Below are 27,480 nucleotides of genomic sequence, written 5' to 3' on the forward strand. Positions count from 1 at the left end.
TCTTCCGGCCCTTTCCTACCCTGAGCCACTCTCTGGCTCTCCTCTGGGCTCCCGAGGGCCCCAGGGACCCATGGCTGGGTCTGCTGACAGAGGTCTCTATTCTAGATGTGGATGAATGTGCAGTCACAGACCAGTGTCTGGGAGGACACTGTGTCAACACCGAGGGCTCCTTCAACTGTCTGTGCGAGACCGGCTTCCAGCCCTCCCCAGAGAGCGGGGAGTGTGTGGGTAAGGGCTCCAAGGCGAGTGGACAGGACACTGCCCCATGTCTGCCCACCTCCACCCCTGCCTGGTCGTCAGCTCCCCGGGACCAGGAACTGCAGCTTGCAGGAAGCAGAGCACTTTCCAGATTAATCATCCAATGGATAATGCATTTATTGAGTCTCTGCTGACTCAGGGCCTATCCAGAGACGACAGAATGAAGATAATCATAATCCTTATGCTAGCAGAGTTTTTATTTTTTATTTTTTTTATTTTTATTTCTTTTTGCTAGCAGAGTTTTTAAAGCTAAATTGATTCAATAAGATATTTATTAAACCCCTGCCAGGTTCAATGTCTTTTGCTAGGACAAATAGACAGTTATGGACAGTGTTGAAATTGAGCAAGGGAGACAAATATGAAGACAATTTTCTGCAATACACTTTGGTGAAGATTTTATATAATCATAAAGTATTCTGCTAGAGGGAGAAGGGAGTGGGGGGACAGGGGTGTCACAGAAAGAGCTCAGTGCTTTCCTAAATAGCATGTAGCTCTCTACCTAGACAACCATCCCTGCTGGGTCAGGAGGAATGATCCTAAACATGGCATTGGCTGACACCAGCGATGTTTTGGAGTTGAGATGAGCAGTGTAGTTTGTAACAGATCAAGAACAAAAGTTGTGGGGCATGACCTTGTAATGCCAAAGAGTTGGGGCCAGAGCAATGACCCTCCCATTTCTGTCCCCTCTCTTGGCTCTGGGGACAGATATTGATGAGTGCAAGGATTATGGAGACCCAGTATGTGGGGCCTGGAGGTGTGAGAACAGCCCTGGCTCCTACCGTTGTGTCCTGGGCTGCCAGTCCGGCTTCCACATGGCTCCAACTGGAGACTGCATCGGTGAGTAGGAATGGGGCGTCAGAGGTAGGAGGACTGAGGACACCTATTTGTCAGGTATCCAACTAGAAAGTCCTTTGTCCTGAGGACACTATTTTTGTAGCTCTTTGAAGTTTGCATATTTTCTATGCAGCAGGGCTTGCACAGCAATCGAAGAGGAATGTTAATGTTAGAGTGTTCTTGTCCTGTGTTTAGAAGTCCCTTTTCACAGACCTTGGTGTCAGTAGACCAAGTGTTCCCAGCAAACAGAGCAAGGTGCACCCTACACTCTAGTCCCCACTGTCCCACAGACATAGATGAGTGTGCCAACGACACCATGTGTGGGAGCCACGGCTTCTGCGACAACACCGACGGATCCTTCCGCTGCCTCTGTGACCAGGGCTTCGAGACTTCGTCCTCCGGCTGGGACTGTGTTGGTGAGAAGCCTACCGGCTAGCCAGGCTCGAGGCCAGGGAAGGGAAGGCCTGTGGGCCCTTGGGCGCATCTCCACGGGGCGTGGCTGTCCTGGAGAGAGGCCCCAGGGCCCTCCTCCTGAAATGTTCAAGGTCACACGGTTCCATACATAATAGGTCCTCACAGAGTGGGTGATTTCAACCCGACAGCTGGCACCCTGACCAGATTAGTAGGAGAAGCCGGTCATGTTCTACCAGCAGGGGGAGCGAGCACATTAGGGAGGCGCCGCCACCCTTCTGAGCCAGGTCTCGGGGGCGCCTCTGGAGAATGCACAGAGAAATCCTTCCTCTTGGTCCCTTTAGTAGACAGACCCTTTTCTGCCACCCTTCTCCTCTCTCCCTTCTCATGGTCTGTGTTCATCTGTTCTTCCTTCCTGCTAACTCCCTTCTATTCCTCCCCAAGACCTAGCTGGTTTCTTTTGGGGGGGGGGGGGGGGTGAGAGGAGGATCTGCCCGGCTGGAGGCAGAGGGGCAGGGGGCATGGGCCGCGGCTTCCCCCCCACCAGCCTGTGCTCGCCGGCAGACGTGAACGAGTGCGAGCTCATGCTGGCGGTGTGCGGGGCGGCGCTCTGCGAGAACGTGGAGGGCTCCTTCCTCTGCCTCTGTGCCAGTGACCTAGAGGAGTACGACGCTCAGGAGGGGCACTGCCGCCCGCGGCTGGCTGCAGGTGAGCGCCCCCACTCCAGGCCCTAGTCCTGCAGGGACCCCTCTGCCACTTACAAAGCGCTTCCACTGCGCTTCCAGCGCTCTGGCTCCTGAGAGGGAACCCGGGCCGGGCCCAGGGCAGTGTGGGCAAGGCTGCCGCCTAGGACTGGGGTGGAACGGAGCGAGGAGCCGGAGGACGGCAACTGTCGAGACTAGAGGACGTCCTCCCCAGGCCAGGGCACGTCTAGGCAGCTCAGGGCTGTGACAACCCTGAGGGGCTCAGGAAGAACCGATGCCAATTTAAGGTGCCTAGGGGCCTCAGATGGAGCCCCAAAGGGGGCCTTTCCGGGTCGGAGGCCTTGAAGCTGAGCTGAGCCTCACTTTCCCTGCTCACTCTACCCAAGCTGGTGGGTTCAGCCCCTCACTCCAGGCTGGACTAGGACTCAGTTGGCCTCCTCTGACTGGGGGAGAAGAAAGCAGGGACTGGAACAAGGGAAGGTGAGAGGGCCTGGGGTACAGTGTGAGCTGAGGAATGGAGAAGGCCTGCCCATATGGCAGGCCATGGACCAGGAGTACAGTGAAGGCGACAGGAGCTAGACCTGAAAAAGCAGGGGTTTGGGTGCCAGAACTGGGGTCAGTGCCACCTAATAGCTGGTGGCCATAGCAAGTCACCATGGCAAGTCACTTAGCCCCCTAAGCCTCAACTGCCTCATCTGTAAAAGAGAGCTGATAATATTAATGCTGTCGAGAGCAACAAGTGAGACAATATAGGTAAAAGCATGTTGTACACTGTGAAGTGCTAATATAAAACTCTGAAAAAATTCAAAAGCTGGAGTGCCCCAGATGGTCAAGGACAGACAATATAATAAAGGGCATCTATCATACACAGGTCAGAGTATCCCTGAGGCCCCACCAGGGGACCACCCCCCAGGCCCTATCCGCATGGAATGCTACTCTGGGCAGAATGGCCAGCTGCCCTGCTCCAGCCTTCTGGGCCGAAACACCACACAGGCCGAGTGCTGTTGCACCCAGGGCGCCAGCTGGGGAGACACCTGTGACCCCTGCCCAGCTGAGGACTCAGGTAAGGCCCCAAGGGTCCCATTCCTCAGTGTCAGCTCTGTAGAGTGACACTGAAAGAAGGGGAGAGGAATGGGGACAGAGCCCTTCTGTCTCTAAGCTTGGATGCCTCCCTACACAGTTGAATTCAGTGAGATCTGCCCTAGTGGTAAAGGCTACATTCCTGTGGACGGAGCCTGGATGTTTGGACAGACCACGTATACAGGTAACCTCCCTAGAGACCCACCTCCCCAAACTCCACTCACCTGAGCGGACCCAGCCTGGTCTTCTAGGAGGAAGTTCTGCATGCAGCCCCAGCCTACCAAACCACCCCGCTCCCCTGGTTGCTTCCCTTGTTCTGTCCCAGGGCTGACTACCCTGACTACCCAGTAGATTTGTAGCCAGAACGTCTGACCTAAACTCTTCCTGGAGGTGTCTGTATAACCCGACCTCAGTTTCTCGGCTCCCCCACGGCTAAACCCTCCAGAACAAACTATGATGCTTCAACTGACCCAGTCACAGGGGACAGGGTCAGGGTGGAGAGTACTGCTGTACAAAGACAGCTGCTTATCTCCCTGGCCCCACTTACAAACTTCAGAGAACCCACATTCAAAGCAGGTAGTTCAGTTATGAGCCCTTCAATGCCCTAATCTGAAGCTGGTGACGGAAATAATAGAAACAGAAGTGGCTTTCCTTAAGTGCTTGCTATGTGCCAGGCACTATGTAAGCACCTACATATATTAACCTTTTAGTCTTCATAACAATGATAAGAGGTTAAGTGGTAGTATCCACATTTTTTAGGTAGGGAACTAAGGCAAGGAGAACTCAGGCAAGTTGCCCATAGTCACCTAACTAGCCAGTAGGAGCACCAGGATTCCAACCCACCAAGTCTGGCTCTGGAGCCCCTTAAGTTCTGCTTCGTCCTGCTTCTCACCTCATCTCTGCCCTCCCACAGATGCAGATGAGTGTGTGATGTTCGGGCCTGGTCTCTGCCAGAATGGCCGGTGCCTCAACACGGTGCCTGGCTACATCTGCCTGTGCAATGCTGGCTACCACTACAATGCTGTCCACAGGAAGTGTGAGGGTGAGGACACACATGACCCCTCCCCACCCCCACTGCTGACCACTCACTGAGCCCCTGCCAGCCAGGCCCATTCCTCCTGGGAGATCCCCCTGCATCAGGCAGGCCTGAAGCGTGGGAAGCTGTGCGGTTGTCAGGACTTGTACATGGTCACCTGTTGGAAAGGCACCCCTGGGGAGGGGTCTCCCACACCAGGCTGGATCAGGGGAGGAGGGGGAAGCAGGATGCTACAACTTCATTATCAGTTCCACGAAGACAGTCCATGGGCAAGCTGCCTTGATACTGCCCCATACATTCCTTCCATCTTTCTGCCACCACAGATCACGACGAGTGCCAGGACATGGCCTGTGAGAATGGTGAGTGTGTGAACACTGAAGGCTCTTTCCACTGCTTCTGCAGCCCCCCCCTCACCCTGGACCTCAGCCAGCAGCGCTGCATAAACAGCACCGGTAGCACAGGTCAGTAGGCCTGGAATGGTGGGGCAGCAGGGAGAGTGGATCTGGACTGGGAGGGCTCACGCGCTTCTGGGCCTTGTGCCACCAGAGGACCTGCCTGACCACGACATCCACATGGACATCTGCTGGAAAAGAGTCACCAATTACGTGTGCAGCCAACCCCTGCACGGGCGCCGCACCACCTATACAGAATGCTGCTGCCAAGATGGCGAGGCCTGGAGCCAGCAATGTGCCCTGTGCCCCCCCAGGAGCTCTGGTGAGAAGGGTGACCCGTGCCTGCATGTGGGGAAGGGCCTTAGGGGAGGGAATGCCCTTACCTTGGAGGAACGGATTTAGAAGGAGTAGAGCAGTCAGAGCGTGGCCCTGTCTTCCATCCCTATTACCTGGGGGACAAAGTAGGACAGGGGGTAGGGCGGGGTGGGAAGAGCACTGCCAGGAATTCCCATAGGGCACCAGTCCCAGCATGTTCCCACTCCCCAGGCAGTGAGTAGGGGAATAGCCGACCAGGCTTTAGCTACCAGGAACTCGGCAGCTTCCTCTCTCCCTCCTTCCTGACAGAGGTCTATGCTCAGCTGTGCAATGTGGCCCGGATTGAAGCGGAGCGGGAGGCTGGAGTCCACTTCCGGCCAGGCTATGAGTATGGCCCTGGACCCGAGGACCTGCACTACAGTCTCTACGGCCCAGATGGGGCCCCCTTCTACAACTACCTGGGCCCTGAGGACACCATCCCAGAGCCACCCTTCCCCAACACAGCCAGCCACACAGGGGACCACACACCAGTTCTTGAGTCACCCCTGCAGCCCTCAGAACTCCAGCCCCACTATGTGGCTAGCCAGCCAGGTCTGTGTTGCTGCAAAAATGGGGAAGTGGTAGGGGCCAAAGCTGTTTTACTTCCATCTCTACCTACCTACCTACCTACTGCCAGTGGGATGAGGCCAAGGAGGGGGAAAGATGCACCAAGCCCTCTCACAGGTCACTCAAGGGGCAACTCCACATGCCTGGGTCAGACCCTAACAACCCTCTCTGATGAACTGGCACTGGGGACACAAAGAGGTACAGGACACCATCTCAACCTCAAAAGCTCCCCTGAGGGAATTGAGAGCAAGAGAAAGCAGGTACACTCCAGTCTGCTTTTTTCCCTCCACACACTCACAATGTACAGAATAACCTGCTCTATGAGCTCATGCTTGTGACCTGAAATGTGCATTAAGGATTTCTAACCACTTTAAAGGCCTGCTGTGGTGACTCGGTTTGTAAGCGGCAATGACCCCAGCACTCAGGACTTGGATTCTAACGAAGTCAGGCCCGGCACCTGTGTGATGGATATAGTAGCTGCCACAGGCATAGCCACTCTATCAGACTGCATGGGGACAGGGATAGGGTCAGTGTCTTTCCCAGGGTTGGGAGCTGCTCAGAGAGGAGGTGTCCAAGCAGATCGCTCAGTTCTGCTTTATGTTGAGGGTAATCCCCTTTTGCTGCCAATCTCCCTCCCACAAAAAACTATGCAAAGATTTTAACCACCAACAACCACAAAAAACCAAAGCTGTAGAGACACCCTTGCTTGGGAGCCCCGGCACCGTGAAAATAGTAAGTTGACATTTAAGGCACAGCATGTCTCTGCCATCACAAGTAATGACACACGCTTATTTCTTAAGGATACTGCCTTTTGTTTCAGCGGCTTTCTGTGAGGGTTTTAGACCCTCGCAACCCCAACCTTAGGGGTTCAATAGGAGCAACTCTTTGTGGTGGAGGGTGAGGGCTCCAGGGTTAAGTGCAAGGCCTCAGCGTCCTTCTCTGACTCCCTCCTACCAGAGCACCAGGCTGGCTTCGAAGGGCTTCAGGCAGAGGAATGTGGCATCCTGAATGGCTGTGAGAACGGCCGCTGTGTGCGCGTGAGGGAGGGCTACACCTGTGACTGCTTTGAGGGCTTCCAGCTGGACATGGCCCACATGGCCTGTGTGGGTAAGTTTCCATCCAAGTGGCAATGCCCAGGGAGCAGGATGACCCTGATGGCTCCAGGTGGAAAGGTCAGACAGGCCCACTGCTCACTTAGGAATACATGGCTGAATTTAGGATAGCTGGAAAATCCACTGCTGCCCCCTAGCGGGGTGTCCTGGAGCCAGGCCAAGTGGTGAGGGAGTGCCAAAGGAAGGTCTCTTGCTGTGCTGCGGATAGAAAACCCTTCCCCTGGAGATTCCTAGGAAGAAAGGCAGGGACAGAAGAGCATGATGACTCAGGAGCACAGGATGGGCCCTCTACCACCTGCTTTGTGTCTCTGAGTTGCTTAGTTTGGGGCAGTGACTTCAGCTTCTGACTGCCCCATGTAGGATTCCACTGCAGGGCAGGGGCCAGAGCTTAGTGGAAACAGCAGAGGCAACAGGCCAGAGGCACCTGGGTTCCCTACAGCTCTCTCCTTCCTTCCCTTCCTCTTAGATGTGAATGAGTGTGATGACTTGAACGGGCCTGCTGCACTCTGTGCTCATGGTCACTGCGAGAACACCGAGGGCTCCTACCGCTGCCACTGCTCTCCAGGTTATGTGGCCGAGGCAGGCCCCCCACACTGCACTGCCAAGGAGTAGCAGTGAGGGGTCAGTGTGGACAGCTACCTGGAAATGGGCCCCAGCCTCAGGGGCCTGGAGGAGGCTTTCCTAGCTGGGAAGACACCATGAAGAAGCAGGCAGAAGGCCCTGCAGCCCAGCTCCCAGCCAGCTCTGCCTGCTTTTCAGCTCTCCCAGTTTAGGCTCTGGCTGTGAGCTTGTCACTGCCTTCATGCCGCCATGCCCTTGCTTGGCTCAAACATCACCAAATGCTTTAATGCTTCAGCCACTGGCCATGAGGACCAGTCTGCCATCTGTCCTGGCCTTGCTATGGGATGCTTACCAAAGGATGGCCCTCATCCACCCCCAAGCTGTGCAAACATGCAAGGTGGTTCAGCCTCACATTGCCTTTCCTAGACAGGATCCACATAACATCCTGACGCTTCCACAACTGGGTCAGAGGTTACATCTCCCCAGGTCTGGTCCTTCAGTATCTCTTTAACAAAAAAAGGATTGGGGGAAGTTTGGAAAGTGATTCCAAAGGCCTCCCAAGAACCATCGCCTCAGCCAATCCCGTCTGGGCCAGATTTTGCCACATTTCCATCCTGTAGCAGTTCTGTAGCCCCAGGGAAGGGCGCAAGATCTCCTTATCTCAGGAGGAAGACTGACACTAGCTTGCTGAGTGTTAAGAGACACAAATGAAGGGGAGCATGGTGACTGAGCAAGCAGCAAGAGGGCAGTATGAAAAATATGGGGAGTTGATAAGAAAGGGGGAGCCAAGGCGTTCAACAAGGCTGAAGAAAATGTTCAGTAGCTCTGAGTAAACATTCATAATCTACCCGTGATAGCTCCTGTGCATCACAGTAAGGGGTGCCACAGGACAGGGTGCCCATCTCTGAGGACCCGTATTAAATACACAGTTTCTTACAGGAAGCAAATCTCTCCTGGGCTCTCCTTTTGTGACACCAGTTTGAGGTACTAAAAATAAGAGGTCTATTTTCTAGCTTGTGAAATACAGTGTAGTCTTGTTTAGGGGAAGCCAGATTTCCTACTGTTGTTTCTTCTCTCTACTCAGAAGCCCTTGCTGTCTTTCTTTCAAAAATGGGATGGCTAGCATCCTTCTCAGTTTACAAGTAGAGACCCACTCCAACCTTGGCTAGCTAGGAATTTAGAACTATGGTGGAATAAAGAAATGTACATTTGGGCTCCTCTGTTTTTGTTTTTATTTCATATTAAACCAAATATCTTTACCATATTGGCTAAGTCTAAATATTAGACACAAGGCTGTGCCTATCCTTTTGCCAGCTCTGCCAATAGCCTATGATTGGGATCCAATGGGAAAATGTTCTTTACTCTTCTAAGACAAAGAAAGCTCTGCTTTTGCATTTGTCTGATGAAGGGCAATGTAAATGAACAATACTCTATATGCCTGAAGATACGGAGATGAATGCTATTCTCTTAATTTAATCTGTTCTGTCCTACCTGCTGCTCTGATTGTCAGCCATCCCATAATAACTTATTAAATGCTTGTTACATGCCAGGCACTATACTGAGTGCTGAACACAAATTTCATTTAATCATCCAACAATCCTTACTATTTTATTCCTAATTTACAGATGAGGAAATTAAAACATATAGAGTTTAAACAGTTTGCTCTAGGTTACTATACTAGTTGAGATATTTTCAGCAGACAAAAATATGTAGTTTTTACACATATGAAAATATTCATAACAAAATAAATTTGAGTTAAAACCACACTTGATACACTTTTTAGAAACTGTCAGATTGGCAAAGATCAAAAAGTTTGTTAAGACTCCTAGCTGGCAAGCATCTGGTGAAAGAGGTACTCACATAAATAGCTAACAGGGGCTTAAATTGACACAACTTTTGAAGAGGATAATATGGCAATGTCTTGAAATTATAAAAGCACTTACTCTTTGATTCTTCTAGGAATTTAACCTTCAGATATATTCTCATCAAATGTGAAATGACACATGTAATAGGTTATTTATTATAACATTACTTGTAACAGCAAAAGAGTAGAAACAATTAGTTGTTACAGAGGCCTAAAAAGGAAAGAAAAAAAAATGGCTCTAAATGCCTTGAAAAGAAATCCAAAATAGACTAAGTGGGGAAAGAAGGCTGTACAACAAAGTGGAACATATGCTGCTATTTAACAAAAGAAAGGGGAAAGACAAGTGGGTATCTGCTGACCTCATCCTTGCCACTCTGCCTTATACCCCACCGTTCAGAGAACTTACAACTCTTCCATATACCAATGGCGCTGCGCCTCCTCCGAATCCTCACACTCCTACTCACCCTTCCAGAAAAACTTCATGCACATACACATAATTCTTTGTATAAAAAACACAAATAGCATCCGATGCATGCTGTTCTGCACTTTGCTTTTTTCACTTAATCCATAAAGAACATAAAGAACTCCTGCACATAAAGAACTCTCATTCTATTTTATAATTGTACACTATTCCACTAAATGGATAAATCTTAATTTATTTAATCAGTCCCCTATGATGGACATTTCCATTGTTTCCTATCTCTTGCTATTATAAGCAATGCTATAATGAATATTCTTGTGTATATGTTATTTCACATTATATCTATGGGATTATTCCTATAGAGTAAATTCTTAGAAACAACAGTGGTTTGTGGGGAGGGTAACAGGGTGGATGGGTACAGGACTGGGAGACTTTTCACTGTATCCCCTTTTGTGTCTTTCTGAATTTTGTACCATGTGTATTATCTTTCCAAAAAATAAAATATTTTTAAATAGAGCTTTGGCCACAGACCACTTTAATGCTCCCTTCTTTATATATTTATCCACCAATGAAAGCCACATTAATTATTTCAAAACTTCTTAAAGCAAACTTCCTTTAAACAGCCCTGTAGCATTTCTGTGGAGAAATGGCAAATAGGGATTTTATTTTATTTTATTTTAATTTTTTTATTTATTTATGATAGGCACACAGTGAGAGAGAGAGGCAGAGACATAGGCAGAGGGAGAAGCAGGCTCCATGCACCGGGAGCCTGATGTGGGATTCGATCCCGAGTCTCCAGGATCGCGCCCTGGGCCAAAGGCAGGCGCCAAACCGCTGCGCCACCCAGGGATCCCCAAATAGGGATTTTAAAAGAGCAATCATAAACACTACTGCTAGATGGGACACCTGGGTGGCTCAGCGGATGAACATCTGCCTTTGGCTCAGGGCATGATCCCAGAATCCGGGATTGAGTCCCACATCGGGCTTCCTGCGAGGAGCCTGCTGCTGCTTCTGCCTATGTCTCTGCCTCTCTGTCTCTCATGAATAAATAAATCTTTAAAAAAAAAATTGCTGGATACCTAGAAAAGTAAAGTAGTTTTCTGCCATTGAAACAAACACGCAAGACCATAATTATGTTGCAGTGGGCAATGTTAGGTCCTGTCCACTACGAACAGCATGTATCCACTCTCACCCAGCATTTAAGGGAGGGCTACTCCATACAATCAGTGCTGCCCACTTCTCCATATAAGATGCTCCTGCCAAATGTCAACCCTCCACTCAATGCTTTATAACGGAAGGCTGAAATAATGAGTTTTCAAGTCTGAGAAGTTAGAAAAGTTAGAAAGTTCTTGTGGGACACCTACTTTAGTAGCCCTTTCTAATCTCTTACTTCTAAACCTATTTTCTCCTAATCCCTTGTGACTTGTCAACATTCCCAAAGAAACTAAGGGTGGGTGGGACACCTACAGTTTACACAATCAATCACGTAACTGAAGAATATGATGCCACAAGGTAAGATCTGGACATTGACCAAAAGGCCCCCCTCTTTTGAGCCAAAAACATAAAGCAGATCCACAACACAGGTGCTTGGGTGGTTCAGTCAGTTAAGTGTCTGCCTTTGGCTTGGGTCATGATCTCAGGATCCTAGGATTGAGCCCTGCTTCAGGCTCCCTGCTCAAAGGGGAGTCTGCTTATCCCTCTCCCTCTGCCCTACCCTCCACTCATGCTCTCTCTCACTCAAATAAATAAAATCTTAAATTAAAAAAAAAAAAAAAAAGCTGAGGCACCACGGTGGTTCAGTTGGCCAAAAGACCCCCCTCTTCTGAGCCAAAAACATAAAGCAGATCCACAACACAGGTGCTTGGGTGGTTCAGTCAGTTAAGTGTCTGCCTTTGGCTCAGGTCATGATCCCAGAGTCCTAGGATCAAGCCCCACATCAGGCTCCCTGTTCAGCAGGAAGTCTGCTTCTGCCTTTCCCCCTGCTCCTTCTCACTTTCTCTCAAATAAATAATATATTTAAAAAAAAAAAAAAAGGCAGATTCACAACATAAAGCAGATGCAGGGCTTCCTTGCCTTTGGTTCTTACATTATGTTTGCTAGGGCAAAGGTAAAGGTATGCTGCCTCCAAACACTAACTTTCATAAATAAAACCAATTCTGCAACAGTAAGACCTTTCCCCTTGAAAGTAATGGGGAAGCAAAAAATCTTCCAGAGGATACTAGAAGAATATAAAGTTTTCCTAAATGCATTTGCACAGTGAGTAAAATTTGTGAAAACATCTGTTGGTCTTTCCCAGAAAGAGGGCATCTGGTCCTAAGGGCCTGCAAAAGACCCTAAACCTATTTTACTACACTTACTATTTATTCCAAGCAAATTGCCCACTGTACTGTTCCCTTGATGTATTTATTTCTCAATGATCTGTGCTCTTAAAATTTCTGTATCATCCTACTCCAATGGAAACTTCTTGTTACTACTTCAGATTTTCCCATAAGGCTTTCTCAATGTGATTTCTCCCAAACCCACCCTTTCTAAAACAGAGAATTCCAATTCTCCCATTAACAGCACTTACAGGGATGCCTGGGTGGCTCAGCGGTTGAGCACCTGCCCCTGGCTCAGGGCGTGATCCCGCAGTCTCAAGATCGAGTCCCACATCAGGCTCTCTGCCTGGAGCCTGCTTCTCTCTCTGCCTATGTCTCTGTCTTTCTCTCCCATGTATTTCATGAATAAATAAATAAAATCTTAAAAAAAAAAAAAAAAACAGCACTTACATATGGGCATTTCAAGGGACTCCGTTCCTGTCTGACCATGCAATTTAATGGTTTAGGTAGCATCTAAAGATTTTAAGTTTGCGCTCTGAATGAGTTTTATTATTTAAGATTTTATTTATTCATGAGAGACAGAGACAGAGAGAGACACAGAGACACAGGCAGAGGGAGAAGCAGGCTCCATGCAGGGAACCCAGTGTGGGACTCGATTCCAGGACTCCAGGATCATGCCCTGAGCCAAAGGCAGACACTTAACCGCTGAGCTACCCAGGCGTTCCTCTGAATGCATTTTAAAATCACCAAGTCATGGGGCACCTGGCTGGTCCAGTCAGTAGAGCATGTGACTCTTGGTTTCAGTCATGAGTTCAAGCCCCATGTTGGGCATGAGCTTATTTTAAATAATAAATAAAAATAAAGTGCACTCTTTAAAAGAATAGGTTCTAACACTTAAAATGTAACAAAATCTCTTTTTAAACAGGATGAAAAGACTTAGTCTGAATTGAAAACCTTATAGGCTCAGGTATTGGCATAACTTTAAATGTCTTAGTAAAGTTACAGACACTCCCATGATATGTTGCTTTCTGCTTCCTTCCATAGAAATCTGCTAAACCTGAATCTGCTAAATCTGAGTGTCCCCTCCTTCCTCTTTGTACACACAACAGGTTTGCTTTCTCCAAATACCAGGTTTTCCCATATTGAAAATGTTAAGTACCTAAGCTTCTGTCTCTAAACTCTGCATGTCCCTTTTTACTGGTAAAGTCTTCTACTGAATGACCTTAATTCCAATCCAGTTCAGAAATTTAAGTTTTTGCTGTAATGAACTTTTAGGAAAACAAAGGCTTAACCAATAATTTTTCCAGAATCAATTTGGTTGTGGTTTCCCCAACATAAACATTAATAAATCATTTGTTGTGATGGTGGGATTTGTCTTTTTTTAGTTGTCTGTCCACACAGTTCCGGCTCCCCCAGCACTGTCACATACATGTCACAATTATTCTAGTTCTGTAGCCTAATTAAGTGCCATACCCAAACAATAAATTTAAAATTTAATGGACTTGGCTTTAAAAGCTTTTCTTTCAGTGACCCTAAAAAAAACTTGCCAGGTTTAACAAATAAAAATACACAATGCCCAGTTAAATTTGAATTTCAAATAAATGACAAATTTTAGTAGATGTTTCATGAAATATTTGGGACATAATAAAAGTTATTTGTCATTTATTTGAAATTCATATTTAACTGGGCATCATTTTATCTGGTAATCCAACCTGAAAGAAAATCCCTAACTATCCATTATCTATACCAATAAATGGACCACTTCCTGCAAAGCATGAGACCAATGACATTTTACACCATTAAGTGAAACAATGTATCCTAAAAAGACTCAGTCACTGACTGATCACAGAATCTTTAAGTGTCTGTGTGAGTATGGAGTATGGGGACTATTTTTCGAATGATTCAGGTTATCAGTGAGAGTTAGTTAGATCCAAGTTTTCTGGGTGGGCTGTTGGTTTTATGAATCTAGCACACTGGCTAGTAAGAGAGAAAAATGTATCTACCCTAACAAATGGGAAGTGGAGAAAAAGAAGGATTTCAACTAGCACATTCAGAAGAGTGAGATGAAAAAAAGAATCTTCCCTTTGCCTTTCTCATCCTCTCTAGCCTAGCCGGTGTTCAAGCTACCCAATCTGTGACCCTGATCCAGAACACAAGTAAATAAGGACTTTCTTCAAAATGAAGCTTTTATACATAGCTATACACCTATATATAAGCAGCTGTGAAGCTCAGAAAAGAAACTCCAAATTTTGGAAGCTTGGAGGCTCTACAGATTATACTGGGTGGGTTTCAACCAGTCAGTAGATCTTAGATCACAGCACCTGGAGGCTTAGCCTTAGAAATGTCTGAGTGGAATTAAATCAAGTGTAAAAGCTTCATATTCTGAAAATAACAGTGGCAAAACACAACATTCCTGGACTGAGGGAAATAAAATTGAGAGAAGGACATGATTGGAAGGAAACCTCTAGAATTCTACTAATCCCAGGTTCCTCAAACTGGTACAAGCGGTGGCAATCTCTGGATCACCTGTTGTTACATCAAAGTTTGATAGAGAAGGATGATCCACAGGAGCAGCCTTGCTGTGCTTGAGGATTGTTCAACACTTGAAACGAGCTTCGGATCAGTTCTTGGCTGAAGTCCACCTGGGCCCCTTTCACGAAGGCGAAGCTATCAGAGTCAACCACCACTTTTGCCCCACCCTGTTCAAATACCCTGAAAAGACAGGAGGAAAACATTAATGATGATCATAAACACCAAATACACAATATCCTCTGAGCCCCGAGGTGCACATCCTGTTGACCAAATACAGGTGAGGCATTCCTCATTACCTCTAAAACAGGTGCTGCTTTTCTCTGAGGCAAGGAGTCAATGGAATGAATAGTGGTCAATGTTTAGGGACTTAGGACCTAGACAGGCCAACTTTCCTCCTATAACATGGTTGTTCTGAATCATGACAACAAATCTTCACTTGTACTCCCACTGCGTGAGAATGGTGGTGTTAGGCGTTCTTAGCAGACCCTTTAAATTTGAAGTTAAACGTCCACTTTTATCCCTCCCACACGTTCTCTGAGGACCCACCCCTTCCTTCTTGCCTGTCGTCGGGGTTGATAACTGTATCCAGTGAAAATTTGTATTGGAATCCGGAGCATCCACCTCCCTCCACTTCCAGCCTGAGGAATTCTGACCCTTCGGTGATTTCCAGAAGCCTCTGAAATGGGGGAAAAAAAAAAAAAAAGATGGGTGGGGGGTGGGGATCAAGAACGCCAGGCGAAGAGAGAAAGAAGGGGAGGCCAAGGGGCAGTCCCCGCACCCCGGGCCGTCGCCGCACGCCTACCTGGACGCAGCTGTTAGTGAGGTGGATCTGCCCTTCGCCGGCCTCGGGGCTGGAGGACGACGTTTCCCGACGAGCCTGAGGTCCGCGAGAGGCCGCGAGGAGCCTGCAGCGCAAGGCAGGAGGATGAGCCCCGCAGCAGAGGGACACCTGGTAGCTTCCACCTGGACAGCCTCACGCCAAACCCTCGCCTCCCCCGCAGGCCTTAGTTTCCCCTTAGTCCCGGAGGCGCAGAACCTAACACCCTCCCCAAGTGCCTTTGTAGACGTGGTACCTGCCCCTTGCCCACGGAGTGACCGCCCTTAACGCAGCCACCGTTACAGACAACCCGCCGACGGCCGCCATCTTCCTCCACAGACCCTGCCCCTCGCGTCACTCCAATCCTCTGCTCCAATCCTCAGTCTCCACACACGGAGACCCCGCCTCCGAGCACACCTATTGGGTGGTGCTGGAGGAGACGGGATTTGATTGGCTAGGGATGCTCTCACGACGGAGGGGGCGTGCCAAGAGGCTCGTGCGGAGCGCCGGGGCGGGGAGGGGGCGGGGCGGAGCTGGAGCCTAGCCCGCGGGGCCCGCGGCGGGCAGGATGGGCGGAGACGGCCGGCGTCTGGGCGGGCCCGAGCCAAACGCGGCTCTCGGGAGCCGGGAGCAGGGGGCGGGCCGCGGGCGGGCCGCGGGCGGGCCCAGCCCGGGTTACTGGTGACTGGTCGCCTGACCGGGATCCTCCCCTGGCCCACCCCGGCAGGTTATCTTGTGACTGAGGCGGTCGCTTCTTCCTCCCTGGAGCGCTTGGAACCTGTCTAGCCGCGATGCGTCTCTTGGTGGCCGCGTTCCTGCTCCTGGCGCTCGGCGCCTCGGCCCTGGCGGAGCCGGTGCATTTCAAGGACTGCGGTGAGCCCGAACCTGCCCGAGATTCCCGCGCCCTCTGCGGGAGCCCCCCCCGAACCCTGCCCCGAGCCCCCGGGCTAGATGGGGCGGGCCCCGCGGGCGGCGGGGCTCGGCGTGGGACCCTCCGGGAGCGGGCTGCGGCGGGCGGCCGTTCGGGAGCCGGTGCCCGCGGCGAAACCCGACGGCGCGCAACTTTGTCTCTTTCTGGGACGCGCGATTGGGGTCCCTGGGCGTTTCCTGGAGCTGGGCCTTTTGAAGTTCTTGAAGTCTGTAGGGCCGGCCGTTGAAGGTCCCAATGCTGCGCGGGGCGTGGGGGGTGGCACAACTTCCTTCTTTTTGTATGCCCCTTATCTCGGATGCCCTCTCCCTCCCCACGCCGTTTGCTTTTCTTTTAAATTTCCCTTTTTGCTGGCAAGTCAAAAGTCCATTCTCCTTTGCATGATCTCTTCCATCACCGCTTCCTTTGAGCTATATCATTTTGTGCTTCTTAATCACTTTTTCCTCCTGGATATAAAACTCGTGTTGCTGGTCACAGCTTGTGACACACAACCCGCTCTTGTTGCTGTGGTAGGGATCTTTGTTGGGAAATACGACGGGGGGAGGGGGCGGAGGGGGTGGAGGGGGAGGGTACGAAATAATGAGCTCCTTCAGTCAAGTCTATAGAATTGTTCTGAGCAGAACTTTTCCCGAAGTGCAAAGGTGTAATGAGACATGAAAGAAGACATTCTATAAGATTTTTTTTAATTTTTTTTAATTTTTTATTTATTTATGATAGGCACACAGTGAGAGAGAGAGAGGCAGAGACACAGGCAGAGGGAGAGGGAGAAGCAGGCTCCATGCACCGGGAGCCGGACGTGGGATTCGATCCCAGGTCTCCAGGATCGCGCCCTGGGCCAAAGGCAAGCGCCAAACCGCTGCGCCACCCAGGGATCCCGAAGACATTTTATAAGATTTATGAGCTGGAAGGCAACCTCCTGGAGATCCTGTAGTCAATCACTCTGAATTCCAGAGATGTTAGATATGCTTACTCAAAGTCACCCAGCAGAATGGGAACCGGAATAAGTTTGATGCCTTATGTCTAGTGCCCAGGTAATAGTAACTGCTCAATAAATATTTGTTGAAAAGGTGAATGAGGGAATAAATACTCTTTACACTATGTCGTCAAAATTCTTTTTTTTTTTTTTAAGATTTTATTTATTTATTCATGAGAGACACACAGAGAGAGGCAGAGACACAGGCAGAGGGAGAAGCAGGCCCCATACAGGGAGCCTGACGTAGGACTGGATCCCAGGTCTCCAGGATTACACCCCAGGCCAAAGGCAGGTGCTCAACCGCTGAGCCACCCAGGCATTCCATCAAAATCTGTGAGGCATTCTTGTTGAGGCAAAAGGAAAGTAGACCAGGGGACAGGACTGATGAAGGAGTAAAGACTGATGGCCTATTAATATCTAACAAATCGGGTTGCCTGGGTGGCTCAGCAGTTAAGCACCTGCCTTCAGCCCAGGGCGTGATCCTGGAGACGGGGGTCGATTCCCACGTCAGGCTCCCTGCGTGGAGCCTGCTTCTCCCTCTGCCTATGTCTCTGCCTCTCTCTTTCTGTGTCTCTCATGAATAAATAAATAAAATTAAAAAAAAAAAAAAAAAACCTAACAAATCCTGTTCCACTGAACTACTGGCACTTGAAAAATGCTATTATTATCTCAAATTACTGCGTTTCCCTCCATTAAACTTAGTGGCCAAATTTTTTTTGAAGATACTATATTAACTTTATTAACTCATCCAACCCTCGGGATCTTCTTTACAGATGAGGAAACAGGCACATGGAGTAACTTACTCAAGTTTTCACAGCTAGTAAGCTGTAGGAAGTTAGTGGGTGTTTGTGAACCACTTTGAGTTTCTGTGGTAACATTAACATTAAAAAAAAAAAAAAAGCTATGGAAACCAAATCCAGAGATTGTTCTCATTTGAAAAAAGCGGATGTACCCCTATGGCAAGAACATCTTAAAGGAAGGATGGTTTCAGTTACAGATTTTTTTTTTTCCAGTTACAGATTTTCAATTTACTTTTGAATTGGAAAATAACAATGTAAAAACTTCAGTGCCCACATCAAAAGGTTTTCAAGTTCCACTCTACCACTCTGGAGTGGTATTTCCTCAAGTAAGCAATGGGGCCAAGCAAACTGGTTTTGCTGTTTTTGCCATTTTAGGACTGAGACTGTTCTATTGACATTGAAAGTCCAAGAACCTCTTGTCAGGAAAGCTGGATGAAGGAGCTACAAGTAGTACCTTTTATTCAGGTCCCACAAGATCAGGTGACCCAGCCTTGAAAGAAGCAGATAGAAGTGGATGTCGAAAGCTCTGGCTTAAGCACTGATTTTCAGTGGGTTATTAATTAGAGTTCTGGATATTTTTTCCTGTTCATAGAAGGTAGGAAGACAGATTGGAAGACAGTGTTTAAAGAAGAGAATTCTTGCATGTGTGTTTTGAGAACATTGCCATGCTGGAGAAAGAAGCTGAGGATGAGGGACAGCAAGTTATTATTTATAGACCTAGCTGGAACACTTTTGGTCAGTATGATGAAACTGTCCCACCCAAGAGCTGGCCACAGGCTCAGAAAGCCAAGTACATTTACATGAGTTTCTCATTTCATATCCTATGGGCTAAGCTACTAACCTAATGACTGCAAAGGAGAGGCTCACCTTTTTAGTCAAGAGGGAACTTGCTAACCCACCCAGGAGCAACTATTCTAGATTAAATTCATGGACTGAATCCTGATGTGATGGTAATAAAATGAACACTTACAAAGAACTACTGTGTTGCAAACACTTACCTAAGAGCTATATGTGTGTTAGCTCACTGACCCCAGGAGGCTAATCACTTATTATCCCCAGAGGAATAAAGCATCTTGTTTTGAGGCTTCACAGGAAGTCAGGGAACCTGTGAGATTGCAAACTCAAGTGTCAGGTCCCAGAACTAACCTCTCAGTCATGATGGCCAAATGGCAGAGCTTAAACTTTCCTTGGTATAGGTGGTGTTAGCAGTTTGCTTGCATTCTCTCCAAATTCAGCTGTCCAGTTTCAGGGGCCTAGATGAGGGAGTGGGATTTTTTTTTAAACATTTATTTATTCATGAGAGACACACACACACAGAGGCAGAAACACAGGCAGAGGGAGAAGTAGGCTCCATGCAGGGAGCCTGATGTGGGACTCATCCCGAGACTCTAGGATCACACCCTGGGCCGAAGGGAGGCGCTCAACCACTGAGCCACCCGGGCATCCTGAGGCAGTGAGATTTTTAAAGATTTTATTTAACTTCTTTAGGTCAAGCATTTACTGGGAGCAAATAGCACTTCCGTCTTTGTTTAGACTAAAAAAACAGACACCCCATCTCAAAGACACTTATTTCGAAGAACACATTTCCAAAGTGGAGTGTACACCTGTATACTGCAGATGCATTCTTAAAATTGTTTTCACTGGTAGGGGTACACAAAGCTCAGAGGCCACCAATATGGAGCAATGCCAGACAGGATGAGAAGAAGTGGGGGAGGGCAGTTGAAAAGCAGCCAGTCTTGAGAGTCCAAGTGGAAATGGCAGCCCTGAGGCTGAAGCAGTCATCACTTGTGCCATATGTATTCTGCTTTAAATCTTGCATGGGGATGGAAGGGGGGGTGGGGATGACTTTCCCTGGTATAGCCCTCCCAGTTTATAGAGCAGGGGAGTGGGCTTTTTTTTTTTTTTTTTTTTGAGATTTTATTTATTTATTAATGAGAAAGAGAGAGAGACAAAGGCAGAGGCACAGGCAGAGGGAGAAGCAGGCTCCATGCAGGGAGCCCGACAAGGGACTCGATCCCAGGTCTCCAGGATCATGCCCTGGGCTGAAGGCGGTGCTAAACCGCTGAGCCACCCAGGCTGCCTGGGAGCTAGCTTTTTATACTTAACTGATTTTATTTCCCCTTCAGCCATCAAATATGAAGAGTTTCCTGGAGAACAGAGCACCCTCCCATTAGGTAGGGGACAGCATAGGTGATTCATTTTCCTTCCTATTCCAATTCATTTTTCTTTTTTTAACAGGTTCTGCAGTTGGAGTTATAAAAGAACTGAATGTGAACCCATGCCCTACCCAGCCTTGCAAACTGCACAAAGGCCAATCTTACAGTGTCAATGTCACCTTCACCAGTAGTGAGTAAAAGTGGCTCTTGCCTTCAAATTCTTTTTTTTTTTTTTAATTTTTTTATTTATGATCGTCACAGAGAGAGAGAGGCAGAGACACAGGCAGAGGGAGAAGGCAGGCTCCATGCACCGGGAGCCTGATGTGGGATTCGATCCGGGGTCTCCAGGATCGCGCCCTGGGCCAAAGGCCGGTGCCAAACCGCTGCGCCACCCAGGGATCCCCTTCAAATTCATTTTAAAGCGTAACATCAGTCCCAAGTATTGGAATGAGGGTGGTGAAGTGGGAAGGAGAATTGCAGCCAGGAAGTCTGTGATCTCCCTTCCAACTTGTGCAAAGCTCAGACTTACCTTCTATAAGGTTTAGGGAATTCATTTGGGACCCAAGAAAAAAATCTGAGCTTCATTTCTAGAAAGGGCATCTACCTTGAATCCTTTCCTTATTTTTTATCTGTGGAACTAGACAGGGCAGTCTAATAAGAAATCTCAAAGTTCCTGTAATCATCTGTTCTTAAGCCTAAACATAGCTCCAAATAACTAGAGTTGTTTTCTTTTCCTGGACAATACACTGCCCCCATTCTTGTCCCAAACCAAGAATGTACCTTCTAAACAAAAATAATCCTCAACCCAGAAAGGAAACAGAGCCAATATTCCAGATCTCCAAAATAACCTAACAGCTCATAATTCTAGTTGCACTAATTTATTGTATTTATTCCTCCTGCCCATCTTGTGATGTGGAGGGTAGCGAGGTGACAAGAAATGTACCTCCTCTTTCTAATCTTACCCAGTTTGGGTAAGGGTTCTCTCTTATTGTTACAGCTCATGGCATTTCTGTGGGGATTCCTTTCCTTTTTTTTTTTTAAAGATTTTATTTATTTATTTATTCATAGAGACAGAGAGAGAGAGAGAGGCAGAGACACAGGCAGAGGGAGAAGCAGGCATCATACAGAGAGCCTGACGTGGGACTCGAGGGTCTCCAGGATCACGCCCTGGGCTGCAGGTGGCGCTAAACCGCTGCGCCACTGGGGCTGCCCCGATTCCTTTCCATTTTGTTCTTAATATCTAATGGAATCCTGTGGCAGGGTATTTGAGAATTCAGAGGCCAATCTTCTAAAGCTCTGTAAGATAACCCGATACACTGATAAAAGCTGATATAATTAATAAAAAGAAAGTTTACTGCCAAAAAACTCCATTACTTTGTTGGATAAGGTTATTTACGTAGCTCTGGTTCTCCCGAGAAACCGAAAGACAGTGAAGAGCAAGCAAGGTGGGGGTGAGAGCAACGAAAACACCCTTTTGGTTGCTTAGTTGCTTTTTTTTTTTTTTTTTTTTTTTTTTTTTTTTGAGTGAATACTTAATTCTGTAGCATTCACAGAGGTATCAAGCATAACTACAAAGAAAAACAGACTGAGAATTAAGAAGTACAGACTTTATGATTTGCTATCATAGCACTGCCATTGCTTGGGAACATAACTGAATTTTTCACCTACAGTTTAGAAACAGGCTGTTTCCTTCACTCTCTGATTCTCTTTTTTTCCTCTTAGATATTCCATCTCAAAGTAGCAAAGCCGTGGTGCATGGCATCGTGTTGGGCGTCGCAGTTCCCTTTCCCATTCCTGAGGCTGATGGTTGTAAGAGTGGAATCAACTGCCCCATCCAGAAAGATAAGACCTACAGCTACCTGAACAAACTGCCAGTGAAGAACGAATACCCCTCTGTAAGTGACCTTGTCGTTCAGGACACTGGAGGCCTGTGACTAGATTAGAAATGTGAGGGGGGGGGCAGGGGGGGCAGGAGGGAAAGAGTGAAGTAGGAGTCCTTCATCACTCCTTGATGAAGAAGCAGAAATTTGGGGGTAAGGAGAGGAGTTGGAGTGTTAGGAATCCTGAGGTAGGGCAGATATTTTTCACGATGCCCCTTTCCCCTTTGTTCTTTGTCACCTGCTGATTCCATTCTGATATACAGTGTTTTCCTGGATCCTCATGACCACCTTTTGCTGAGGCATTATTACGTTGGTTTTATGAATGAAGAAATTTGAGCCTCTGATGTTAGGCTATATAAACAGAGTCCACTCCTCTAAGAAATACTGTATCTAGTTTTAGAGGTGGGCCTTGTGACCCTGAAACCTGTGCACTGTTAAAAAATTTTAGGCAAGTATCAAATAGTTCAAGATGTCAAGTTATCTAAAAAATCCTGGTTTCTCCATTAATTTTTTAACAAGAGGAACAGTAGTTTCCTAGCTCTGCAGCAGAGGCACTTTTCCCACACACTTCTTTCTCCCCTCCATCTGTCTCCAGCCCCTACCTTCCCCTCTAGCTCGCCCTGCTATACCTATTTTTTTTTCTACCACACACTTGTGAGAGGGAACCTGTTGGAATGGGCCTGTATTAAAGATAGGAATCCTGATAGGAATGGAGGAAGTAAAGGGATTCCTTTTTTCCATAAAGGAAAGGAATTTTTTTTTTTTTTTAAAGGAAATCAAGTAGAACCCAGGAGCAATCTGGCCATTTATTTTCTAGAAATGGCAAGTAATTAAAGAACATCCCAATGGGATTCTAATATAGGGAGTCAGTGTTTAAGGGATATTGGAGACCCCATGGGCCAGGAACAGGTTTGTAGGGGCACCTGGGTGGCTCAGTCAGTTAAAGCATCTGCCTTCGGCTCAGGTCATGATCCCAAGGATTGAGCGCTACAGAGGGCTCCCTGCTCAGTGTGGGAGTCTACTTCTCCCTTTGCCTCAGGCTGTCATTCCCTGTCATTCCCTCAGCCTTTGTTCTCTGGCTTTCTCTGTGTCAAATAAATTTAGATAGAGAGAGAGAGAGATAGGGAAGTAATCTTAAAAAAGAAACAGGTTTATAGATTAATTGGCAGTCTCTGGCTTTCTCTCTGTGTCAAATAAATAGAGAGAGAGAAATAATCTTAAAAAAGGAACAGGTTTGCAGATTAATTTGCAGAGTATCCATTAAATCACTGGCATTTCTGAGTCTCATCACTTACTCGGAGTGTCTAATTAAGGCCTGACACAGTAGGCACTTCGTATGTGGTAGTTTGAAAAACAGCTTTAGGGCAGCCCTGGTGGCTCAGCGGTTTAGTGCCTGCGGTTTAGTGCCTGCCTTCCGCCCAGGGCGTGAGCCTGGCTGGGCCCAGGGCGTGATCCTGGCTGGGATCGAGTCCCACATCAGGCTCCCTTCCCTGCATGGAGCCTGCTTCTTCCTCTGCCTCTCTCTCTCTGTGTGTCTCTCAAGAATAAATAAATAAAATTTACTTATTAGAAGGGGCAGTTCAGAGTATAACAGGTCAACGCAGAGATTTTTAATGAGGTGTATTACCAAAAAAAAAAAGAAGAAGAAGAAGAACAATTTAAGGAAGGTATACAACTGAAGCTATATTGCTATAAAGCGTTATTGTTCATAAAATTATTTATACGGTCAAAATGTTTTGGTCATCCTTTGTGTTTTGATATTTCCAGCTAACAAGGTATTTTATCATTCCTACAAATCTAATTTTTTACTCTCTGCTCTTCATGGTTATGCTTGGAAAAAGTTGGATCAGATTGCCAAATACATAGAAATTGTTTAAGTGTAAAACTATCTTCTGTGCAAGGCTTCATTATGTACCACTGATCTAAACGGGAAAAGAATGCTTTAGAAATTATATCTCTTGGGCAGCCTGGGTGGCTCAGCGGTTTAGAGCCGCCTTCAGCCCAAGGTATGATCCTGGGGCCCTGGGATCGAGTCCCACATCAGGCTCCCTTCATGGAGCCTGCTTCTCCCTCTGCCTGTGTCTCTGCTTCTCTCTCTCTCTGTCTCTCATGAATAAATAAATGAAATCTTTAAAAAAAAATCATATCTGTTGAGTTCATGAGGTTAGTATGTGGTGCCGCTAACACCAAATCATAGGTGTGACTTAGTTTGCTTTTCTAAGTTTGAGGCCATGGGCTGTGGTCACATCCCAAGCAGCCTTCATAATGGCATTATTTAAGAAGAAAGATCTAAAGAATTAGGCAGTTTGTTACTAGGGTTTATAGTTAAATCAGTTCTGGATTGAGGCAAGGTCCTGCTTTCATTTTTCCCAATTCTTTTTCTCTTTTATCCAGATAAAACTGGTGGTGCAGTGGATGCTTCTGGGCGACAACAACCAGCATCTCTTCTGCTGGGAAATCCCAGTTCAGATTGAAGGCTAGTGCTGTTTAAGCCAGTATGTCCATCTGGGGGTGAGAGAGCACAAGTGGAGGGAGGGCAGGAGAAATCCAGTCTAACCTAAATCAGTGCCATAAGATGAAAGGAATTTCCACACCACCATTTTATGCCTCTCAGCCTCCAGAAGGTTCCAGACCCTGTTTCCTGAGAACTCAGAACTATTGCCCTTGTAATATCTTCTTTGAAGGGTTAGAGGGAAGAAGAGAGAGGGAGGGATAGGCATGAATTTAATTGTCCTCAGTGTTTCTTGCTGTTGGAATACAGAGGGTCCAGCTGGTCAGGACCCAAATGAGGCTGCATAGGGCCCTTGGATAATTTGCCCTCGGGTGATCAGCCTTTGCAGCGGAGGACGGGTTCCCAACCTCCCCCACCTCCTGGGATATTACATCCGCAAGTTCCTCATCTCCAAGTGCCTCCTTGAGTTCCGTACATTGGGCCAGCAAGTCTGCTGACCTGTGACAGCACCTCCAGCTCTGCTGCTTCAACAACAGTGACTGGCTGTCCAGTGGTGCCCAGCATGTCAATGGAGGAGACATGCTCAACCACAGAAACTCATGTCTGAGTGGCCAGTTCTCTATAGTTCTCTCCTATCTCCTTTTCTGTCTAAGGTGGTTTTCATTAAATGCAGCACTTGATTAGCAGATGTTTGATTTTTTTTTTTTTTTAACAACACTAACTGTGGCCTCTTTGTGCAACTGGAAATGTCCTTTTGAATAAATAAAACTTGGTGGTCTTGTCTTCTGCATGTTGGTGGTGATCACCTACTTCTTTCAAAGTGTTTTCCCCCAGATCTGTGGAAGGTAGACACAGGTACCATGGGCCCAGAGTGAAGTGAAGACGTGACTCTTTTCAGAAACTGTCATTTCTTCCCTCTTTGCCCAATTAGACTTTGCCTGTTTTATGCAAAATGACCTTATTGTTTTGCTATATTTTGCTCACTCTTAACAACCATATGTGCTTGAAAGAAGCAGTGAAAGCACACACCACTTAGTTGAGTATAACATCAGGAAGGTCGAGGGAACTAAATTGGCAGGTAGGGGAAAGGGCAGGGAGTAAAAGGTTATAAGTTGGCATGAAGCATAGTAGTCTTTTGGGAGCCTTGAGCCATGAAGAAAGCATAGAGCTTAAAAATGAAATGTGAAGTTGTGGCAAATAATGGCCAAGTTAATTAAATCTTGGCATTTCCTGCTTTTGAAGTCCAAGTATAATCATGGGGCATATATCTTGCGGCCTGTTTTTTGTTGTTGTGGTTTTTTTTTAAGATTTTATTTATTTATTCATGAGAGACAGAGAGAGAGGCAGAGACACAGGCAGAGGGAGAAGCAGGCTCCATGGGAGCCCAACCTGGGACTCAGTCTCCAGGATCACACCCTGGGCTGAAGGCAGCGCTAAACTGCTGAGCCACCAGGGCTGCCCTCTTGCTGCCGCTTTTAAACAATGTACTGTCAATCAGCTTTTAGCAGTCATAGGTATTACAGCCCTCTTCACAAGTGAGTTGGGAAATGTGGACCTTGAAAGGCCATCTCTTTTAGATTGGGCTGCTTTTAGATTGACCAAGTAAAGGGGATCCCTGGGTAGCTCAGCAGTTTAGTGCCTGCCTTCGGCCCAGGGCATGATCCTGGTATCCCAGGATCAAGTCCCACATCAGGCTCCCTGCATGGAGCCTGCTTCTCCCTCTGTCTGTCTCTTCCCCTCTCTCTCTCTCTGCGTCTCTTATAAATAAATAAAGTCTTTTTTAAAAAAAGATTGACCAAGTAAGCTGTTTGGTCCAGTTCACTTCATCCCACTAGAGCCTTGGATTTCCTTGGCTTGTGAGTTTCCCGGGAAAACCACCAGGGGACAGCCATAGATCAGGAATAAAGTTAGCAGCAGCCAAGACTTACTAGTTACTGCCCAGAGCCAGTTCAACCACTGTCTTCTTTAGCTAAGGTACTTTGTGTATCCTATCACATTGTGTTTAGAGGGTCAGCCCACTCCTGGGTCTCCTCATGATGGGCCCTAGGTCTATCAGACTTGGCCAACTTCAGGGGCGCCTGGGTGTCTCAGTGGTTGAATGTCTGCCTTGGGCTCAGGTCATGATCCTGGTATCCTGGGATTGAGTCCTGCATCAGGCTCCCTGCAAGGAGCCTGCTTATGTCTCTGTCTCTCTGTATCTCTCATGAATAAATAAATAAAAATAAAATCTTTAAAAAAAAAAAGACTTGGCCAATTTCTTAAAAAAAAAAAAAAAGATTTTATTTATTCATGAGAGACCCAGAGAGAGAGAGGCAGAGACATAGGCAGAGGGAGGAGCAGGCTCCACGCAGGGAGCCTGATGTGGGACTTGATCCTGGGACCCCAGGATCATGCCCTGGGCCAAAGGCAGACACTAAACCACTGAGCCACCCAGGTGTCCCAACTTGGCCAATTTCAAAGGTGGTTTAACTGCTATGGTTTCTGGCTTCAGACTTCCAGTAGTTGGATCCTCACTTCACTAATTAATAGGACGACCAGGGCAATCTTCAAATACCTTAACCTCTCTGTGTTTCTGTTTCCTTATCTGTTAAATAGGGGTAATAACAGCAGGGCTGCAGGAACTAAATGGGATGATGCATGTAAAATACTTTAAATGACCCCTGGTACATAGTACACACTGGGTAGATGTTCGGTATTATTCTAGGAGGCAGACATTCTTCCTCCTCTAGAAAAAGCAGGAAAATCAGAAGGTTCAATCAGATGTGTGATGATATGCCACCTTAGAAAAATGAACCTATTCTCTGCATGGAACTTCTCGAGATGGCTGGAAAAGCTCAGTTCTCGTGCATGCCTGCTCTCTCCCTGTTCTCAGAGGATTGCTCCCGTCACTGAGCGCATTCCAGGCTCACCATGACCTACCCTGCGTTTTGTACTCATGCCCCTCATATGTTAAAAGAAGACAAAAAAAAGTAGTTCAGGTAGCGTCTACCCTTCAGTCAGAGCAGAAAGTTAATGCAACAGCTTATAACT

The 27,480-nt window shown here is 47.4% G+C and overlaps 3 protein-coding genes across 4 annotated transcripts in view; 2 read left to right on the top strand and 1 right to left on the bottom strand.

Moving 5' to 3' along the window:
• LTBP2 (latent transforming growth factor beta binding protein 2) overlaps window positions 1-8,902 on the top strand; it is a 99,864-nt gene extending 90,962 nt beyond the window's left edge. For both annotated transcript variants that reach the window (XM_041758437.1, XM_041758438.1), the window contains 12 exons: window positions 106-228; window positions 964-1,095; window positions 1,383-1,508; window positions 2,068-2,211; window positions 3,079-3,270; window positions 3,388-3,471; window positions 4,201-4,329; window positions 4,647-4,784; window positions 4,870-5,037; window positions 5,340-5,621; window positions 6,594-6,743; window positions 7,215-8,902. In XM_041758437.1, the coding sequence (XP_041614371.1) occupies window positions 106-228; window positions 964-1,095; window positions 1,383-1,508; window positions 2,068-2,211; window positions 3,079-3,270; window positions 3,388-3,471; window positions 4,201-4,329; window positions 4,647-4,784; window positions 4,870-5,037; window positions 5,340-5,621; window positions 6,594-6,743; window positions 7,215-7,360 (1,814 nt within the window). In that variant the 3' untranslated portion in view covers window positions 7,361-8,902. The remainder of the gene's footprint in view (window positions 1-105; window positions 229-963; window positions 1,096-1,382; window positions 1,509-2,067; window positions 2,212-3,078; window positions 3,271-3,387; window positions 3,472-4,200; window positions 4,330-4,646; window positions 4,785-4,869; window positions 5,038-5,339; window positions 5,622-6,593; window positions 6,744-7,214) is intronic.
• Window positions 8,903-12,652: 3,750 nt separating this feature from the next.
• On the bottom strand, window positions 12,653-15,607 carry ISCA2 (iron-sulfur cluster assembly 2). The gene is made up of 4 exons (XM_041758439.1): window positions 15,518-15,607; window positions 15,247-15,349; window positions 15,005-15,120; window positions 12,653-14,624 (listed from the first exon to the last, which is right to left on the bottom strand). Exons 1-4 carry the CDS (start codon window positions 15,586-15,588, stop codon window positions 14,450-14,452), a joined length of 465 nt encoding a protein of 154 aa, XP_041614373.1. The 5' UTR covers window positions 15,589-15,607; the 3' UTR covers window positions 12,653-14,449.
• Window positions 15,608-15,956: 349 nt separating this feature from the next.
• NPC2 (NPC intracellular cholesterol transporter 2) lies at window positions 15,957-25,240 on the top strand. Its single transcript, XM_041758440.1, has 4 exons — window positions 15,957-16,134; window positions 20,201-20,308; window positions 21,841-22,013; window positions 24,393-25,240. The coding sequence occupies exons 1-4, from the start codon at window positions 16,053-16,055 to the stop codon at window positions 24,477-24,479; spliced, it is 450 nt and encodes a 149-aa protein (XP_041614374.1). The 5' UTR covers window positions 15,957-16,052; the 3' UTR covers window positions 24,480-25,240.
• The last annotated feature ends 2,240 nt before the right edge of the window (window positions 25,241-27,480 follow it).

Source organism: Vulpes lagopus, chromosome 6, assembly GCF_018345385.1.
Source record: "Vulpes lagopus strain Blue_001 chromosome 6, ASM1834538v1, whole genome shotgun sequence".
Lineage (NCBI taxonomy): Eukaryota > Metazoa > Chordata > Mammalia > Carnivora > Canidae > Vulpes > Vulpes lagopus.

Bases quoted from the DNA above. Each gene is read 5' to 3' on its own strand.
- ISCA2 (XM_041758439.1), bottom strand. From the start codon at position 15,588: ATGGCGGCCGTCGGCGGGTTGTCTGTAACGGTGGCTGCGTTAAGGGCG. The intron at 15,350-15,517 runs GTACCACGTCTA...CTTGCGCTGCAG, and splicing joins ACTCCGTGGGCAAGGGGCAG to GCTCCTCGCGGCCTCTCGCG. The intron at 14,625-15,004 runs GCAAGAAGGAAG...CTGTCTTTTCAG, and splicing joins GTTATCAACCCCGACGACAG to GGTATTTGAACAGGGTGGGG.
- NPC2 (XM_041758440.1), top strand. From the start codon at position 16,053: ATGCGTCTCTTGGTGGCCGCGTTCCTGCTCCTGGCGCTCGGCGCCTCG. The intron at 16,135-20,200 runs GTGAGCCCGAAC...TTTTTTTAACAG, and splicing joins GGTGCATTTCAAGGACTGCG to GTTCTGCAGTTGGAGTTATA. The intron at 20,309-21,840 runs GTGAGTAAAAGT...TTTTCCTCTTAG, and splicing joins CAATGTCACCTTCACCAGTA to ATATTCCATCTCAAAGTAGC.